Here is a 20,829-nt window from a genome sequence, read left to right as displayed (position 1 = left end):
TTGCGCCACAGAACTTTGCTGCCTCCTACAGGTCAAACACATTCTTTCAGCAAGAGTAGCTGACTGTGATTATCTTTTTTTTTTGCCCATTTTGATTTTTAATGCTTTGTCTAAAAGCATGAGCATGCCCTTGTGCCTTTAGGGGTTTAGAATATCTATCGTAATCACACATGGCAGATGGAATTTTTAAGGAAAACTTAAGAATATTTCTAAAGTCAGAGAGTCCCCTTGAATTAATTTGGTTATTTAATAAATCTTTTTACAAATATTTGGAACAAAAAGGACTTGACAGTAAAACCGGGCGTGGCTGATATTTGGAATTCGTATGCGGCACAAGTAAGACGGGTTTTTAAAAAGTATTTAGCAATGTGCTAGGCAGGCAGACTATCTGTGCGAATCTGAAAGGAGTGAAATACATATATATCTTACGAAGTACCCTTCATTGTTCCAGCTAAGAAATCAAAACCACAATTTCCCTCAAAGTCGCCAAATATATTTCACATACTGTTGCAGTGAATAGTCCACGCCTTCTAAATCGTCAAAAAGAGGAGAAACAACCAGTTAGTACAACTTACGCCAGCTCTAATGCATGCATGCTCAGTCCCCCGCCCCCGCCCGCAGTACTTCCAATTCGTCCTCCTCAGCAGTGCTGGGGCCTATTCTTAGCTTTGAGTGGACATGAAAGACTTCTTCAAACGCACCTTTTAAGCGTCTTCATTTGTGAAACTTAAAATAGACGGCTCTCTGGCTAAGGGGACGCATTTTCGCATCCCTCTTCTCGGTGTCAGTTATCTTATGCTTCAGATTTCGATGGCGTGATCATATAAAAGCTCACCCGGAGCGCCGTGATGGTCACTGCAGTCGACTCGGGTCTTGTCTGTGTCATTCGTAGCCTACAAAGCAAAGACACAAGAGGTGAGTTTGAATGGAAAGGAGAAGGGAAACCCGGGAGCCACATCATCACCTGGCATCTTTGAGAAAACACTACATTTATTTATTTTTTAAATTTATTGTTAATTACGCTTTAAATCGGGACTCCTTACTGCGAGGCAGCATCAGAAGAAGGAGATGAGTTTTGCGCTTTCTTGCCGGAGCGTCATCATCGTTGGCCACATGGATTACTGATCAGACGTACTCGCATCTTTAGAGTTGCAGCTTCAGAAAGAGGCGCAATGAATAATTTGCCCTTTCATATTTGGAGTGGCTCAGATTATTTTTGGCAAGAAGCAAACTTACAGATGTGTGATTCTTCAGATGCTGCCAATGTTCTAAAAGATAATAATATTATTAATAATAATAAAATAATAATAATAACCTGGGATGGTCACCTATGGACATTAAGCCCAACTTTAAAAGCTTAATAATGGATTTTATTTTTATTTTCCCAGTTCACAATGGCATTCGGAGGTGTACTAGTTGAGGCTAACATCACTGCAGCCCTGGATGCGTGCAAAGGTGATTCCCTCATCTGCGATCACAACTCACCTTCTTTTTTGTTCAGCTGCGCTTGCTTTGTGCGAATTTCAGTAACAACCTGCGCTACTTTCAGACGGCGGCACATTCGACCACAAGAAGTTCTTCAAGTCCTGCGGCCTTCATGACAAGTCCGCAGATGACATCAAGAAGGCCTTCGCCATCATTGACCAGGACAAGAGCGGTTTCATTGAGGAGGACGAGCTTAAGTAAGAAAGTTCATACAAAAGGCGCTGTTAGGGTTTTGCTGTTGTTGTTGATTTGACCTTGGATGCATCATAATGAGTGGCAGGAGGCTGTAAGCACAAAACCATTCAGCCACTAACAGTAGACTACAGTAAGCTATGTGTAGCCATATTTAACCCATGCACTGGTTTTATATAACCAGAATGATATATTTCGGTTAGGTATGGGTCGTTTTTTTGAATGAATATTTTGCTTTGATTTTATTTATTTAGCTAAAGAAAACAGCTTTTTTATGCCTTAGTTGACTTGTATCCAAACTGTACTCTCTGCAGTCAGATTGCATGTCTTAGCCAATGAGAACTTGGGTCTGTGAACTCACTGCTCACCTCTGTCTGCAGGCTGTTCCTCCAGAACTTCAAGTCAGGTGCACGCGTCCTGAACGACGCCGAGACCAAGGCTTTCCTCGGTGCCGGTGACACCGACGGTGACGGCAAGATTGGCGCTGATGGTATAAAAAATAAATTAAAAAAATTCACGTGCACCACAGTGAAATTCCTCTTTGGATGTTTTGTTTTTCCTGCTAACGGATATGTCACAGGTGTTTTTCCTTCTGTCTTTTTGCAGAGTTCGTTGTCTTGGTTAAGACAAATAATGGTGCCAAGTGATGGATGGAACAACAATGACCACAGCGAACTCCATCTCGTCACCCTAATTTTTATACATTTGCTTAAAAGACGTTTTCTTCTATGCAACACCTGTCCAAAATGATGAAAATGCCGCTCGGTTGTGTTCATGTCTTAAATACGAATTTTGCTTATTGTAAAATCTTTGATGATGCTCTTTCCAGGAACGATCGATCAAAAAGAATAAATATTCTTTTGCTACGGTGTTATTGTTTCCTCTTCCCATTATTATTATTATGTTCGTGTAATAATAATAGGCCTTTCGTGTATATATATATATATATATATATATATATATATATATATATATATATATATATATATATATCCAGTGGCGGTCCTAGCCTGTTTGGCGCCCTGGCGAACACTCCCTCTGCCCCCCCCCCCCCCCCCCCCCCACCCAACACACACATATGAAGAGAGAGAGAGAGTATGCATAGTATGCAAACGGCTACCAAACAGCCATCATAATTTGTCATACAATGAGAACACAAATCAACAACTGACAATGACTAATTAATATTAAAATCTGTAACATAATGTATTGTTTGGAGTTTAGTCTGTTACTGTTACTATTTTTTACCATTTCTTCTTGGAGCAACTGTAACCCACATAATTTCCTTAGGGATTAATAAAGGCGGCCTACATGGACGAAGTGAAGAATCTGGCATCATGGTGCCAGGACAACCACCTTCTATCCCCAAGCCATCCGGGCCCTAAACACACACACACCCACCCTCTCACATCATCTATAATTGACTGAGACAGGACTCTCTTCCAGACACTCTTAAATCCAGGCACAATGTACATTTCAAATTCCTTTAATTTTAAATATGTTTATATTGTCTATTCTGTAAAATAGTCAGATGTCTATTCATATTAATGTACAGAATTCACCTGCTTGCTGCTACTACTGCACATTCACCCAATGTATATACTATATATATATATAAGGTTCTTCCTCTAAGTAACGGATGACCTGCCATTATCCAATGACACATCTGCTTACCTGTATCTTTTGCTCGTTTCTCCTCCTCCTCTTTTCTCTTTTTCTAAACTGAGCACCTGATGGCTTTGAACTTTTCTTGTCCATCTTCCATCGGTTTTAATTTTGCACTCCAGTATGAACACCCATCCCCCAACCCGAGGATCACCACAACATAATCTAATAGACCTACACCTTAGTTCACAGATTCACTTTGTCTAAGGTGTATTTCTGGGATTTCGCACAACCCAGAATTCAAGTCATGAATACATGATGGGCTTGGATTTACATCATTATGAATGAAATGTGCTCTATTTGGAAGCAGCCGGCCCCCCACCCCTTTCGGCAGGTTGTGTGTGAGACTTTAAATCATCAAACTGTAAATTATAAATTTTAAATTGTTATTGATCCCTTTACCCCTGGTCCTAAAGTGTATATTTATTTTCTTACTCTTCTTATATTTATTGTTTGTTTACTTGCACTGCTGTAACTGGAGCCTCGTTTCTCTATATACTGGACTGTATGTAGCGGAGATGACAATAAAGTTTACTTTGACTTCAGCAGCGAGCAGGCGCATCGAGGGCTCTCGCGCTCACTTTTCGTGTATAGAATTTCGAAAAAACATCGTTGCAAATTATAAATTTGTATTATAATGGCTGGTGTTTTCGTGTTTGTTGGTTTGTTTTTATTTTGTTTTATTTTGCAAGCTGGTTATTAGATGCTGCTCCAGCCAGCCAGAGAATCCCCCGCCGCCCCGCTCCTCCACCCTCTGCCGCAAGCAGCAGGCGCCCTTACTCCCAGCAAATGGACGATAGAAAACCGATCGGTGCCTATGCCATTCCCAATATGCGCTGGCTGATGTCGGGGCAGCATGAGTACGAGCAATTTTTTTTTTTTTTTTTTTGCCGATGCCCGTGATGCCGCCCCGGGAAACCGCCGTGTCGCCCGTATCTAAAACCGCTACTGTATATGTCCGTGAGTAAAACACGTACTGCACACACAGCGAGCACACAAGTGCAGCCTATGTAGTGTTCACAGTTCATGTAGTTCCACCCTACTGCCGCTAGATGGGATACGTTCTTTTTCAGCAACCTAAGCCAAAGCATTTAAAAAAGTGGGGTTGGGGCGGCAACATAGCAACAACTACAGTTGCAGTGCTGTAGTATTTACTGGCTACTTTTATTTACACATTTTAGAAAGTGAAATTGTACTACATAAATATATTTCAGTTATATATCAATTAAAGGAAATATTGGCTTAATGCAATGAAACGTACATTGAACTTTTGATTTGTTCTTAATTGGAGAATAGCATCGTTTAAAACGAATACCGACTGACGTTGTTTTCATTGTTTAGCCGACCTTTTGCATTGCATTTTTTCCTCTTTTTCTTGTAGTTTCGTAAACTTTCATTGCGTAAGACCCGCCCAAGGGGCAGTAGGATGTTAAAGAAATTACCGTTAGCTCACAGGACTAATGTCCTTGGTTCGAATCCACCCTTCGGCTGGAGCCTTTCTGCAAATTAACGTTTTTTTTGGCTATATTTAATGAGTGCGTGAATGTGAGTAGCCTATAAATGTTTGTTTGTGACTCTGTGTTAGCTCCGCGAAAGAATATTAGAAAATGTAAATAAATAAATAATTGCCCAGTAACTGTAGAGTCTGCCAGGTATCAGTACGACGTATGACATCATGTACCGGGTGCTGATAAAATCGCACCACTGCTTTTAATCCGGTGTCCCGAGTCTCGTTTTCACACACAGTGGATGATTAAGTTTCTCTTTACCTTTTCTGTGCTTCACTAGAACCTAACTGCAGACAGTCGGACATCACTTGTTGAGAGGAGAAGGCCCCATTAATAAGTTGGCAACTGGATTAGGTGGCTGACGGTGACAAACCGTCGGAGGTAAGCTTTTAGGATGCTGCTAAAGAAGTGAATAAGAGCCACTGAGCGCATGCTGTGTATAAACTTTGTTCACCACGCATTTAAAATAATATAATAAAAACACTAAGACTTCCCGTGCATTATACGACACACGGGAACACAATATGTTACACAGAGAATCACTACCTGCCCATCCTGATGTAATCAACATCTTTCATTTGCCACACATGAAAAATCTACCAAATCAACCTTTCCATCTCAGTTTTTATTCATTTATTTGATAAAAAAAGAAGAAGGTCTGAACAAATAAAAGTCTGATCATTTTTGTGCACATGTTGGGAATGCGACGCTCTCCACTGAAAATGTTTTTCTTTGGGTTTGGAAGAAGGTGGTGGGGGAGGGAGTACTTTGTCATACCAAACACAGTACACGGGCCACAAATTTGACAGCAGTTTCACACCCTCGTGCTTTTAAATAATGTTTAAATGCGATCTTTACGCACATGTCGCGATACCTCTCCAGTGCAACTTTACCTGCTGTTCGCGTTCGCCAGCTGATGCGCGAGGGAGCGCATCCCTGCCAAGATTCGCCCCGTGCTTCAAGCACGCGTACGTTAAGAATCCAACTTCAACGTGAAAAGTGACCTCGAGGTATTGTGACCGTTTGGCTAGAATTAAGAATGAGGCTCGGTGTCGGGTTGCAAAGGTCTTGGGAATAATCGGGAAAAGCCGGATACTGTTTTGTATGATGTAATAGTTAGCACTCAGGGTTGTGGATCCAGGGATTTGACTTCAACTCTCCGTGGGATCTTCGATTAATTTGTCGTTTGGAGTTTTAACTGATGCTTTTCTGTCCACGTTGATAGCTTTGAAATTGTAAGTGTTCATCTCCAAACCACCCAGGTGCTGGTTGCTACATCTGTACAACTTCACCTCCCCCTTATCTCATGGAGAGATATAACCTTCTTTTCCGTGTCCTGCTGCAGTGACCAATCTCCCAGGGATGTGCTTAATGACCCTTGCATTAGTCTGTGTGTCAGACCAGGACACAAACGTCCTCGGAAAGGCAAGCCGACCTGGTCGTTTTGCAACTGGACAAATCGTACAGGAAACAAAATCCAATGTGCTGCTCTGGCTTTGAGCAAATCACAAAAAATAAACTCTTAAACTGTAATTGATATGAAACTAGTGCTTACCGCTGTTGTGTTTTTTGTTTGTTTTTTCTTATAAATGAAGCACTGCACATTATGCATCACCAGGGGCGCAGCAAATAACTCTGGGCAAGGTGTATTAACTGTCTCTGTGGACCCCCTTCCTTTCCTCATTACAGATCTTTTTTTTTAAGCAAATTATTGTGTATACTGTATATAGCAATCTGTACTGACCATTAATGTTGCCGGTAATAAGCTGCTTCTATAACCCTAACCCTTCTTCCTGTGAAGCAGAAGACAGTCTGACAATAAAAACACTGAACCTACAACGCTGTGTGTGGGTCTTTTATCGTGTCACACAGATTTTTTTAAAATTCCTTGTCTCAAGCCGCTCACTTCCAGCGATCAGCATTTTTTAGTAATTCCAGAATCCCGATTGGCTCTTAGCGCCTACCTCGGCTTTCTCAGGGGCAATTCCAAAGCTCTGGAATTGTCTCCCTCATCAGATTAGGTCATCTACCTCACTTACATTATTTAAATCCCAGCAGAAAACATGGCTCTCCTCATCAACTTTTTCAAGTTCAGACTAATTTTAACAAATTTTCCCCTACGTGTCTTTTTTATTATTAATATTTGTTATCATTATTATTTTATGTCACAATTTCATTTGCATAATTTTATTACTAGATTATTTTTAGGCCTCTGTCAGTGCGCCCCAGGGTGGCTGTGGCTACAATGTAGCTTGCCATCACCAGTGTGTGAATGTGTGTGTGAATGGGTGGATGACTGGATGTGTAAAGCGCTTTGGGGTCCTTAGGGACTAGTAAAGCGCTATACAAATACAGGCCATTTACCATTTACCATTTTTAAGTTTATGTTTTTCATTTTTATTTAAGTACTTATTTATTGATACTACTGAAGCATTTATGTGCAGTGCTTGTGCACTCTCAATTTAAATAGCCTTTTGGCTGACTCGGCATGCTGAAGATAACTTGGTAATGTTTTCTCCTCCATATCTTGGTTGCTTTTTGGTTATACCTGCTTTTTCTACACCCTTGTTGGCCAGTCTCCAAAAAATTGTTCCTCTCTACTGATTAGTGAGGTGTTTGGGCAAAACATTTTCTGCTTGCCCTCAGTTTTTCAACCATGTTCCTCTGTGCCCATCCTCCCCATTACCCTCAGAGCAACCTTCATTTTCCTCCCTCTCTTCACTTCCCTGAGCCATTATCTCATCTTATCGCTCACTATCTGCTACAAAGGCAGACCTCCAGAAGAATAAAGTATATAGGACTGATATTTACCCATTAACCTGCTTACAGCCTCGTGCTGTCATACTGTTTTCAGCCTGTTTGGTACTAAAGTACATGAGAGGTTGAGCCAGATCATCAGGGCATACCATACTATCTTGGTAATCATGAATGGTTAAACAAGTGTCTAAACATGTTTATGTTTACAAAACAGCAATACTAAAATTGCAGTACCTTGGTATGGATGTCAATACAAATGAATGCTTGGAATAACTTTTAGTTGCCACCATGTGAGCTCATGTTGTGTTATGTCATTTGGAAAGGGATGTGCTGCTGCTGCTTCTATGGCTGTTTCTGAAAGACTCATGCATTTGGTGTTAAGTTGTGCTGGGTCATTCTGATATAGGGTCACACCTGACATTGGCTCACTGTCTTTAGTAGCTGCTGACAGCTAAATCATTCTTAATCTGATAGTTGTGCCCTGCTCACATTTCTTTTAAAGATATGTGTTAACAGCCGACTTCCCACAGTTTGTTTTACTTCATTTCTTTCTTTCTTTTTTTTAGAAATAATATTTTTTAAGACAAATACAACTCTTTTTATGGCTTGCATGGGTCACTCCTGTCATTGGGCCCCTGATTATTACGCCCCTGTGCCTACATTGTCGCGGGATAGTGGCAGAAGGGGGATGACTGCCCGTCCCTTAATGAGCACAGTTGACAAAGCAGTTCAGAGACACTGTACCGGCGTCCCTGACATTCACTTCTGAGCATGTGTTTCAGGTCGCTTTAGATATTACTGGAGATGATGTGAGCCCCATTTAGCATGACCCCATGAGGCATACATGTGGACAGACTGCAGAGCATCATCTGCAGAGCAAGTTCAGGTGTTGATCTCTGAAATCATCTTTTCCGTGAAATCTTATTTTGCTTTAAACAAGCTAAGATGACATACGAAAAGACATGCGCAAGACTACAGCAAAACAGACTTTTAACGTTGGGATTCCCATACTTACTCAGATGTCATAAAAAGAGCATATTTTCAGAGGAGTACGGTGGTTGGGGAGTGCTGCAAGTAAAAGGATACGTGCATGAGAGGGTGGGATGGGGACCCTCTCAGAAACAGCAGGATAAGGAGAAAAGCAGCATTTACTGTATAATCCCGGAGGTTAGAGGAGGGACGCTGGGATAAAAGGAGGGAGTGGAGGATGGGAGGAAGAAAGCGCTCTTAAATTAATATGCTATTTACGAGGGCGTTACAGACGTTCACGTTCCGGTCTCTCTGCGCCTGGGCGTTATAAGTAGTAAAGGTTAATTAGTTAGCCGAGAAACTGGATCAGGGGCGGGCAGTTAGAATTTGATCCATAGACGGGTAACCCAAGCAATCCCCATTGTCACGGCAATCAGACCTATATAAATCCGTCTTAACGGACACCAGCCACCACATAACCTCATCTCTCTGCTGGATCGTCTACCTGGGAGAGAACCCCCTTAACACGGTGAGTTGCTGCGCCAAGTCGGGCAGGAAGTTAACTGCTTTTAGAAAAACTGAAAAGTTTTGTGTGAGATAATTTTTTTTAATTTTTGTGTGGTCGCCTAGTTGAGTGACAGGGCAAATAATTGCGTCCGTAAAAGTTGTGACTGACTCTCGCCGTAGGTGGCGGGGAAACAAGGGCAAAGCGAGAAGCGTAACGTTCATTTGATCATTTTTAATTTGTGGTAGGCTGCTTGAGTGGCTTAAAAAGGTCGCAAAGAGAAAACCTATCGCAGTTTTACGGGCTTTTTTTTTTTTTACAACTCTTTAAGATCGAAGTCTTTCATTGTGTAAGGATGCTGTTCCGTTAACTCCATGCCGTACTTTTCAGTAACTTCTCCGTAACAGTGTTTCCACTTGGGCATCTGTTTGCCAGTCTGTCTGTCAGTCAGTGTCAGCTTAGAAGGTTTGTACTGCACCTGGCTTAATCTTAATAATTCACCATGGCTGTTCCTCCTGCAGGAATAAAATGTCGCTCTCATCTATCCTTTCTGCTGATGCCATCGACAGTGCTATCAAGGACTGCCAAGGTATCGTTTTCCACCAATATGTTTACAGTATGGAGATTTTCTCCCCCTGATATATTTACATTTAAAAGCACACACACATAAAAACATAAACAGAATACAAGGACACACATATATATTTATATGTGCAAGTAACTATGTGTAAAGCCCATAAATGGAAGACATAAAAAGTCTTGACATAAATGCACAGAAAATATATAAAATATAAAAGGTAAAGATCCCAGTAACTGGCCTCCCAGCGTCCAAAAAATAAAATAAAGATACAACATTTGAAACGGTGATTTTCTTCATGATGTGTACCCTAAATAAGAAGATTACGTGTTTTATATCATACTTAATAATACCTTGTTGGGTGTATGTTATCATGTGTCTGTAATTTAAAGTCACATAAATAGTCTGAGGCTTTGCAGGTATTATAACAACTTTGCTTTAATACCAGTTTATTGAAAAATACCTGACATTACTCATTCATATATTAGTATTTACCTGTTTAAGTCAGTTTAATGAATGGAAGGCAGACTTTGGAGTCATCCATCAAACTCACTGTGATTTATTTCTCCAGCTCCAGACTCCTTCTGTGCTAAGAAGTTTTTCCAGATATGTGGCCTCACCAAGAAGAGCCCTCAGGATATAAAGAAGGTTTTTGGGATTCTGGACAACGATGCCAGTGGCTTCATCGAGGAAGAAGAGCTCAAGTGAGTGAGAAGAGAGTTCATAAACTTTTCCCCCCCCCCTTTAGTGCAGACAGGATTTAACAGAAGAAGCAGTTCAACTGGCTTCCTTAAAGCAAAATCAAATTCATGTGCACTTATTCGTTTAGAGATATGAGAGATTTAGAGAAGAGGATGCGCCTCAGCATTAATCTATCAGACTTTGGAAGGCTGACGTGAAAGCTGGAAGAGCAATTTATAATATTCTGGGAAATATATTCAAGTTGAACAATGCAGCACAGCAGTCACATATTTTTACCAACCCTCAGTAAAAGACAGACGCAAAAAGCAAACCTAAAGCACAACGAGACAATGTTAATATAAGGTAGGTCTTAAAGTGTGGGTGCTGTGGTTGCAGGATACCACACAGAGCAGCATCTAAGGCTGACGACTGAAGCCAGTGTGATAGGCCTACGCTTGCATTAAAATTAGCAACATTTTCACTTACTTTGCCTTTTATCCACTTGTCATTGAGGAGTGACTCTACCTTTGGATCGTGTTTGTCCCTGTTTGTGCCTACCAGGTTTTTCCTCCAGAGGTTTTGTCCCGGGGCTCGTGTTCTGACAGATAAGGAGACCAAGGCTTTCCTGAGTGCTGCTGATGATGATAGCGACGGTATGATTGGAGCAGATGGTGAGGCAATTCATACCTATTTGACATATAATTCCTGAATTTGCATGCTTGCACACAGTTTTTCTAGAACATTTGTGATTTTAGGTTTATAACTGGCTATACACTCGAGTCAGTTGCAAGCTGTTAACTTTGATATTACAACTGTGCCATCAAACTGTTTCTCTCTTCTGGTATAAGATTGCCATAGTTGCTGCACGGAAAATAATATTTTAATATATATATAAATAATATTTTTGTTACACTGAGCTACATCTTACTGATCCATGTTTTTCCTCAACAGAGTTCCAAGCCATGGTCTTGTCCTAAGCAGCTGGATTCCATGACTCCATCTAGATTTTTCCTCCTGCCATCCTTATCCAACTGCTTCAGGGGCTTTTACTGTAGTCAACCTTTGTCCCGCTAGTTAGATGAAGCCTGAATGGTCCAAAGATATGTTCTTCTCTTATTTTTAAGTAGCTTTCTTCTAGATAGAGTCTAAAGCTGTATTGTTCAAATAAATGTGCAAATTAACAAATTACAGAGAAAAATAAAAGAATAAATCCAGGTCATGCATTTCTTTTCATTATTTATAAACAAGTGCAGATCTCAGTGTGTTTCAGTATGTCCTCTGCTTTGGGATGTCACAGTGCAGATTTGCAAGAACAGCAGTTCAAGCACTGAAATATTTTACATGCACAAGAAGAGCTCTAATTAACTCTTATTGTATGGGGATTTATACTGCATATACACATACCTGTATGGACACAACACACGTAAACACCCACTTACAATATTTCATTTACAGTTTGGAGGTGCCCTTTAAATCTTTACTTACCCTGATCACAGCAGTAAATGAGACAGACAGTGTCAGTGTCAGGTATATGAGAACTGACACAAACACTGTATGTACAGTACCACTGTAGTTTTGTGTGTGTGTGTGTGTGTGTGTGTGTGTGTGTGTGTGTGTGTGTGTCACAGAGAGAGAGAGTTTTAGAACCATAGAGCTAACACAGGGAGAAACCAGAAGAGGTGTCCTTGATGACCACCTGAGTGTCACCGTGGTTGGATTGGGTGACACCTGACCTCAGCTTTGCAAATAAACCCAGCTACACCTTGGTGCTGCTCAGGCTAGGCAAACAAAACACTGCACATGCTGCACATAATATGCGATACATCAGCTAAAATCAAGAGATTAGACACAGATAGCAAGAAAACAACCAGTTTTAAATAAGCACAGAAATTTGCTAAACAAATTAATTGGTGCACGTTCATTTGAAGCCAATGGGTAATGAGAATAGTCACTTTAGATGTGGGACAACCTGCCAAGCTCTCAGACAGAACTCTGGCCACCTTACAACCATCATCACAACCCCTACACCCTGAAGACTTTAAATAGCACACTGATTTTTCATTCTCTGCACTTATAGGATTTGGGGGATTAAAACTAACAGCCACCTCACTATTCTCCGGCCCGCTAGCGGCGCCAAAATACAGAGTAGCAATTTTTTTTCAGGGCTTCCGCATTAGTATCATTTTAATTATGTGTATATTACAGGAGGAACCTGACTATTAGAGCAGACACCTGCCACTCCGAACCACAGTATGGGGCCTACTCTGGCATTAGCTTGATGTCACAGTCACAAATGTAGTCGTGCAGTCACACATTTAGATGCATGATTCACAGGTTTTTTTGGGACGAAATGCTTTTTATTCCTTCTTTCTCTACTGGACTCATACAGACCTGTTCTTCTAAAGTCAGGGACACTTACAGTTTAATAGGAATAAACACAGTATCAGAATAAACCAATAAAGGCCATGCAATTTAAAACTACACTTGCAAGACCAATCAGTACAGAGCAGAGAAGAAAAAAACATAACGAGATAAACAAAATAGTTAAGTCCAGAATTAAATGTGATAATCTGCAGTACTTTTTTGGCATATGTGTAGTACAAAAAGGTAAAGGTGTGCTAAAGGGAAACATTTGAAGGTTAGACTGATACACATGAAGGAAATAAGAAATCAACCACTGGATTCAATTCAGTTTTATACAGCTTTGTTTGTATACTGTCAACTCGCGACTGTAGCCTCATGAATGATGTACGGTAAAAACACTACAATATTAGAAAGAAACATCAACAACCACATTAAGAAGCCCTTGGCAACAGTGGTAAGGAAAAACCCCCTTTTAACAGGAAGAATGCTATGACTGGTTGGGGATGAGGGAAAAGAGAAGAGAGCAGAGAGAGACAGGATAAAAGTGAGAACGAGCCAGATGTTAATAATAAACTAATGAAAGCAGTAATGGTGCATAAACACACAGGGAGTGAAAACAGATGAGTAAAGAAGAAATGTCCAACCCATTCTAAGAAGCCCCCCAGCAGCATAAGTCTATTGTGGCATAACTAAGGGAGGGTTCAAGGTCATCTGATCTACCCGTAACTATAAGCTTTATCAAAAATGAGTTTCAAAAGTAGAGAGGGTGTTTGTCTCCTGAATCCAAACTGGGGGATGTCTCTACAGTACATGGGCTTTTGAAAACTATAGGAACCACAACTTTTCCTGCAGCCTGACAGTGAAGTGCTCTGATAGGATAATATTGTCCTATGAGGTCTTTAAGACATGACGGGGCCTGATTATTCACAATTTTGTATCGGAGAAGGTCATTTTAAATTTATTTTTGAACATAACATTTAAAAGTATTATAAACTGTGCAAAGTTTAAAAAACTATAACCTTGACATCACTCCAATATGGAATTTAACTGGATAAATGAACAATTGTGTGTGTTAAGCAAACACATCAGCAGATATACTGTATTGTGACACGAGCACTGTACAAGCACAACAGCACTTGATTAGATTATCATGTAGGCTACCCTTAGCTGCTGTTATGAGATTTGAATTCTCATCTCTGCAGACGGGGGGTGGCATGGAGGGCAGACTATGATGGCTGATTGCAGGACAAGGTTGGGGAAGCCAGTAGGTAACACAAGCCAAGGGACACACAATAAAGCTGTGACCCCTGCAGGTCAAGAGCTGCGAGTGGTAAACAGGAAGGAAATGTGAGCCAACAGGTAGACGCTGACTGCTGGATGTGCTAGTGTGGGACAGCACTATAAGATAATGTGACACGCAGATTACGAGGACTCAAGGGCAGAGGGATGAAAAGCAAAATATGGAGATGTGTTTTGCTGAGAGAGAGGGGAGAATAGGAAAAAATGTCAAACGGCAGCAGATTGATGTTCTTTTGGCAGCACTATCATTGAAACTAATGTTCAGATGTATCGCACACACATTTAAATCTCCTTTTGCTGCATGATCTGTTGATGGGCAAACAGCACAAAACACCAAACTAATAAACATAATTTAAAGCAACATGAAACTGATGTTGTCTATGCCAAATGACTATTTCATCTGAATGTCACAGCAGAAATTGGGTGCATAAGATCAGACAACATATTTCTGATCTACTATTGTCCAATTTTGGTGAACCTGTCCAAATTCTTGCCTCAGTTTCCTGTTCTTAGCTGATGGGAGGGGCACCTGGTATGGTCTTATGCTGATGTAGCCCATCTGCTTCAAGTCTTGAGCATTCAGAAATGCTTTGTTGCATACTTTGGCTTAAAGATGTAGTTACTTGTTACTGCTCCCTTCCACCTTGAACCAGTCTGGTCTCCTCTGACATCAACAGGGCATTTTCACCCAGAGAACTGCTTCTACCTGGATACTTTCTTTTTTTTTTTTGGACCATTCTCTTTAAACTCTGAAACAGCTATTTGGGAAAATCCCAGATTAGTGGTCTCTGAAATACTCACACCAGCCCATCTGGCACTATACAAATAATTAAAATCACCCTTCTTCCTCATTCTGATGCTCACTTTGAACTTCAGCAGGTCGTCTTGTCCATGACTACATGCTTAAATGGACTTAGTTGAACCCATGTGATTGGGTGATTAGATATTTGCTTTAACAAGCAGCTGACCACAAGCACCTAAGTAGCATATAACCATATAAGCATATAAGTAAGTAAAACCTTCTCCAGCTGCAACATTAAAGTGATATACATTTTGTATAATGAGTACTTTATGTTCTTTATGCTAAACTTGTGGCTTTTACTTATGTAAAAGTAAAAATAGTAAAAAATGTTGTTTGATATAAAACAGTTTTAATGTGATATAATTTTAAAAAATCCTGGAAATGATCATGCCACTGACACGTTAAGATTAAGATACCAAACAAAATCAGATGACATAACTGCCAGATGAAATAAAGTAAGCAAGCAAAGTTACTTTAGCTGTTTAAACCGTTGCGTGTCTGCTACTACTGTACCTGGCATTATGCCTGGATTAGCCCTTTGGGATGGACACATAGGCTTAGCCTGCTTGTCTGTATGGCACCTCAATAATTGATGCCCTCGCTTCATTGTCACCAAAAACTCATATCAAGAAAGGAGTGTCAGGCTCACCTTACTTATTAAGTCTGTGTGAAACTTTAATGTGCACCCCATCTTCAACTGAAAACAACCTGATGTACTTGGGCAAACCAGAGACACTAAACCCTGCAAATATCTTCAGGATGTCCAGCTTCTGCTGTGAAAAATATTGTCCGCATTTTTGACTCATCCCCAGTCTTTTAGAACTTGAAGGTATCAGAGATGTTGCTACCTGATAGTTTGTGCAAAGAGGTGCATCGTAAAAGATTTAACCGCCGTGTTAGGATGACTGAACGGGCTTTGTGAGCTCTGTGGAGGAACTCTATCCATAATGCAGGGGATGACAGCATTGCCTCTGTTCCCCAACAAGCATTATTTCTAAGCCTCTACTCATGATGTCTCTGTGAGGCTTCTTTAGAGGAAGGTGGTTTCTTCGAATTTATTTCCATACACAGTTCACATAACTGGTTGGCAGTTATGTTAATCATATTTAAAATATAGTTTAAGGTGTGTGTCTGTTAGCTAGAATAAGGCAAGTGTGCAATTTGAACTAAAAGCCACACCCTGTTTAAACCACCGAGCAGCTGTTGCATGTGCTGACGCATCCTCAGACTGATTAATGGCTGTCATGAAGAAGTAGACAGGTACTTTGCAGACCTTTTCAAGTAAGAAGGCACAATGAGATAAGGTGACGACTGTGATCCAGGACAAACCTAGAGGCCCAATAAAGAACGCTCGTGCGTAGGAGTTTGGTTAGTAAACACATTGCAACATCCGTAAGTGTCAGTAGATACCAATCAGCTTCAAAAAAAAAAAAAAAAAAAAAGACATCCAGAAACTCAGACGGTGCTTATGTCTCCATCTGAAACTGAAATTTGGATACTTTTTTACAGCTTACTGTATACACCCATAAATTATTGCTTATATGCTGATCCTTTTGTATTATTTTGTCCTTTTAAAAGTCTGTGATTCTTGGTTAAATCCTCCTCTCCGCACAGCCATACTCACCACAGCTTGGACCTGGACAACCATGGGGAAAAGCACTGAGTGAAACTAAATTAAATTCATGTGATTTTTGAGGGGAAGACCACCAAGCATGAGTTTTTAAACTTTAGTTTACTGAAATGTATCCTGTATCCTAATGTGAGAACTGATGCTATGACATGATCAATTTGTTCTTTGACCTAAATGCACCCTTATTCTGAAGCATGCACTACATTTATAAATTGTTATTATAAGCATCTCAAAGCAATCATTGCCAACTCTTCATTCCCTCGTTGTTTAACACTGTCAGCTGCTCAGCAGGACTGGGCCTAAGTATATGATAGCACCTACCTTAATCTCATACTATCTACAGCCTGACAGACTCCCTTGTTCAACATGACTTAAAAAACCACTGTGAACTGTCAGGTTTCAGTTCCTCCTCTGAAAAGAAGAGACTATAGTCTCAATTTCGAGCTCAGGTCTTATAGGCCATCAGATCTGACTATTACATCAGGATTAGTGCCAGGTTTGCATCAACACCACCCCACTCCTTCACCTCAACACTCAACCCCTTCTTCCCTCTCTGTTGTCAGACTTCAGTGAATAGTGAATTATTCAGGATTAACAAGTAGTTGCAACATTAAACTCAATCGTGCTGTTTTTCATTAACCATCTCTGGGGGCAGTGGCTGGAGAGGAAAGGATGCTGCTCACGTGTGAAACAGTACTAAGAAGATTCCTCTGACAGAGAGGTGACAGTGAAGAAGGTGACTGCAAGGGGACAAGTCAAAGGAGAAGCTTGGTGTGCGTCAATGTCGTGGGCTCCTCGACTGCTTCCTGGTAATGGATTGTATTGCTAGGTTTGACTGACGCAAAAGATCACCTGAGATCGAATGACACTGGCTAGACTTGGCAAATTGATTTTGATTGGTGTCACACGTTTGATGCTGTAGAAATAAAGCTGGGGTGTTTTTTGTTTTTTTAGCCCGAGATTACAAAGGTCCTGGTGTCGAATGAGACACATACAAAAAAGGAAACAACACATAGCACTCACATATTCACAAATGAAAAATGTTGAACAAATAGTTAAAGATTTCTAGAGACATAGTCTGTAAGAAAAACGGTAAAAATCCTATCATTTTGCCAGGACTATATTGCAAAATGTAGTCACCATACTATAATTTATTTGACAGTTTTATACTATTTTATTTTACAGGAGGATTTTTTATTTTTGTCAGTACAATGTTCTAGTTACAGCATTTAAAGAAATAATAGTTTAAATTCTGCACTATCCATTTAGCGAGTTTGTTTTAGGCAATTTTTACCGTAATTCTGTGCTTTTACAGTATATATCTAGTTTTACTGTAACGTTTACAACAGATTTTTACAGTAATAGTGTAATTTCCCCAGTAAATTATTTTGTGAAAATGTAGTAGCTGACATAACAAATACTTAATACTCATCATGTCTATAAGTGTCCCATATGTGTTGTAGCATTTTTTTTAAATGTTGACATTTATTTAAAAGATAATGTTTACATTTACAGACATATTAACAGTCTTAATATTGTTTTCCTAAAAACAATGATTGCATTTCCCACGGAAATGCAGTGTATTAGTGGAAAACCCTAACAAAGCCAGCTGCAATCCTACTGGTGAGGAAACATTAGATCCCTAAAATAATTCAAGAAGCAAAATAGAGAGAGTGACCAACATTTTAAAAACAAACAAACATGGCAAACATCAAAAACTTGTCTCAAAGTGCATCTCTTCAATACATTTCTTAACACGAAAAGCACACCAGCTCCAGGTCCTGATCTGTAGCAGTATCAACAACAATGAGTTTAAAAGAACAAAGAGGTATAGCGAAAGGACAGGCAGATGAATGAATTAGGGGAGACCGGGGATAGTTGTAACATTTTTGACATTTCTGTCTGTAAATTGGAGCTCTTTTAAGGTAGTGGATTCAAAATGTAATGCAAAGTATTTACATGTCTCTGCTATTAAATAGTGCAGCTATTTTCTCTGCAGCACAATTACCCATTGCATGGTATGGCCTCAAACACAAAGAGTGAAATGTTACAATTAACCCCATAGTCTGGGTTAGTTGTAACATATCCTGGGGTGAAATGTAACACAATGAAATAAGGGTACTAACAAAACATTAACATGTAATCTTTGTTTATTCAACACATGAATGCACTTACATCCATTTATGTAGCTGTGTGTGTGTGACAGAATGCAGAAATCTAGCTTTTGAACATATTCCAACCCCCCAAAAAAGACAAATTATGGAATTTTCTGCAACTGAATATTTCATTAATTTTGGTTGGTCTTCCTTGAGTTTGGCCTCATTGGCTCAGTGGGCATTATAACCTACAACTCTTGCACCAATTTTGAACATAACAATGAAGCTGAAAAAATGTAGTTGTTCACCAGCATCGCAATCCCATTACTTTTTATCATGGCTTGGTGTGGTTTGCAGAGTGCTTCAGAAAGATGAGGAAATCTGTTTCTTGCACCCATCCTGACTTATTTCCACTACCAGTGCTTCCTACTGGTCCATCTCTGACACAGTGGTCTGCATAATGTATGTGTTGGAACACAAACAGTGGAGGAATTGTGTTGCCAATGGCATTAACCGCATATACAAAAGCGACCAGTGAACCTCTCTCTGCTGATGTCGTTGCCCCAACTTGTTTAATATAAGTTAAAGTAATAGTGTGGTAAGTTGTAACATCTGCATTATTGTTACAACTAACCCAGACTGTTGCTGTTACAACTGACCCAGACTCCTATAGCCATGAACTAGCCAACATTACAGCCAACGGCTAAAACATTAGCACTAAAGACCTACACAGAATATATCCCCATAGACATTCAAATAACATCATTTAAGTTTGATGAGTTTAACTGCAAAGCGGATAATGCTATTACAAATTGAAATAAAGTAGAAAAACTTACTTTTTGGCATACAAATTACTTTTTTTCATGTTAAATTGTCTGTGTTTGACAAAATGTGCTGATTTTTCACATGTGATAGCAGAACTGAATTGGGCATGCACAGGATGAGTCACATCATTTGAAACTTAGCCCTGATTGGAGAAACTGGAAGTGTTACAACTGACCCACGTTACAACTATCCCCGGTCTCCCCTACAGTAAGTCCTACATAATGGGCAGAGATGCCCAGAAATTTTTCTACCCAGCCTCATCCTCTCGTTCTTCTGCAAATTGCAGAATGCTTTGCTGTTAACAGAATGTTACCATATTTTTGAAATACATTCAACTTTCTGTAAAATCACTGTAATGATGAATTAAATTTACACCATAGATAGATAGATAGATAGATAGATAGATAGATAGATAGATAGATAGATAGATAGATAGATAGATAGATAGATAGATAGATAGATAGATAGATAGATAGATAGATAGATAGATAGATAGATAGATGCTTTAGCTTTAAATATGCATTTTTAAGCTAAAAAGTTAAGAAATGTTTGGCATAAATCATTGCTCCCATTTTTTTTACTTAGTATAACCATCCTCTGATTTAGATACTTTTTCACATTGCTCTTGCAAAAAAAAAAGTGTGTAAACTATCTTGAATAAGGACTTATGAATACTGAAAAAAGCACAATAAACCTAGAAAATTAGAGGATCAGACAACAGAAACACAAGAGAAATATCCTACATAACAATATTTCTGCAGCATATATTTCTGTAGCCTAATGAGTCAAAACGTTATGAGCAGCTAGTCTGTTGGCTACTGACCACCTGCAGTAAACTTCTATGAGAAATTATACCATGGCGCCCTCTACTGCATATCAAAACGAGTGGATTTAATATACTTAATCTGATGTGGCACAGTCTAGATTATTTACTGATTATTGAGAAGATTAAATAACAATTTTGGTTAGAATAATAGTCATGTTTATTACCAAATACCTTAAATAAGCAATATCTGACCAATGTAACATCAGTAGAGATGCTTGAAAATACTTGGAACTTTGTAACATCAATTTAAGCAATAAAATGAGACCTAAGTAAAGGAATGATGGAGACAGAAATGATACACAGAGTCAAACAATATATAAACAGAGCTAATAGGTTCAACAGTGGATTGATTGCCAGTCATCTGCATTGATTCAAAGAACGTCAGATGTTTTCAATCTGTAGTGAATTTGGTCACATTCGAATTCATAGTGGAAGTAAGAGAAAGGAAAATACTCATACAGGCCTATAGTAACTCACTAGGTCTATCAAAACCTAAAACGGGAGCATTTTTAGCTTGTTGAAATACTGTCTGATAATTCATCGTTGCTTCAACATCAACATTTGAGGAAAACATGGTCTTCACAGCACACTGAGGAAGTTTTCAGTGGCTACAGATGGAAGTAGTTACTGGGATACAAAATAAAGTAG

The 20,829-nt window shown here is 39.6% G+C and overlaps 2 protein-coding genes across 2 annotated transcripts; both read left to right on the top strand.

Moving 5' to 3' along the window:
• The first annotated feature begins 769 nt into the window (after nt 1-769).
• On the top strand, nt 770-2,548 carry LOC101480798 (parvalbumin beta). Its single transcript, XM_004558386.4, has 5 exons — nt 770-915; nt 1,389-1,455; nt 1,550-1,682; nt 2,058-2,167; nt 2,284-2,548. The coding sequence occupies exons 2-5, from the start codon at nt 1,395-1,397 to the stop codon at nt 2,322-2,324; spliced, it is 345 nt and encodes a 114-aa protein (XP_004558443.1). The 5' UTR covers nt 770-915; nt 1,389-1,394; the 3' UTR covers nt 2,325-2,548.
• A 6,369-nt stretch (nt 2,549-8,917) lies between these two features.
• Nucleotides 8,918-11,554, top strand: pvalb8 (parvalbumin 8). The gene is made up of 5 exons (XM_004558387.5): nt 8,918-9,105; nt 9,603-9,670; nt 10,230-10,362; nt 10,901-11,010; nt 11,291-11,554. Exons 2-5 carry the CDS (start codon nt 9,610-9,612, stop codon nt 11,314-11,316), a joined length of 330 nt encoding a protein of 109 aa, XP_004558444.1. The 5' UTR covers nt 8,918-9,105; nt 9,603-9,609; the 3' UTR covers nt 11,317-11,554.
• Nucleotides 11,555-20,829: the final 9,275 nt, after the last annotated feature.

This window comes from Maylandia zebra, linkage group LG4, assembly GCF_041146795.1.
Source record: "Maylandia zebra isolate NMK-2024a linkage group LG4, Mzebra_GT3a, whole genome shotgun sequence".
NCBI classification, from domain to species: domain Eukaryota; kingdom Metazoa; phylum Chordata; class Actinopteri; order Cichliformes; family Cichlidae; genus Maylandia; species Maylandia zebra.
This window is presented reverse-complemented; position numbering and strand designations above follow the sequence as displayed.

Excerpts from the sequence above, each read along its gene's own strand:
- LOC101480798 (XM_004558386.4), top strand. The coding sequence starts at position 1,395 with ATGGCATTCGGAGGTGTACTAGTTGAGGCTAACATCACTGCAGCCCTG. Across the intron at positions 1,456-1,549 it reads AGCCCTGGATGCGTGCAAAG|ACGGCGGCACATTCGACCAC; the intron begins GTGATTCCCTCA and ends CGCTACTTTCAG. Across the intron at positions 2,168-2,283 it reads CGGCAAGATTGGCGCTGATG|AGTTCGTTGTCTTGGTTAAG; the intron begins GTATAAAAAATA and ends GTCTTTTTGCAG.
- pvalb8 (XM_004558387.5), top strand. The coding sequence starts at position 9,610 with ATGTCGCTCTCATCTATCCTTTCTGCTGATGCCATCGACAGTGCTATC. Across the intron at positions 9,671-10,229 it reads TGCTATCAAGGACTGCCAAG|CTCCAGACTCCTTCTGTGCT; the intron begins GTATCGTTTTCC and ends TTATTTCTCCAG. Across the intron at positions 10,363-10,900 it reads ATCGAGGAAGAAGAGCTCAA|GTTTTTCCTCCAGAGGTTTT; the intron begins GTGAGTGAGAAG and ends TGTGCCTACCAG.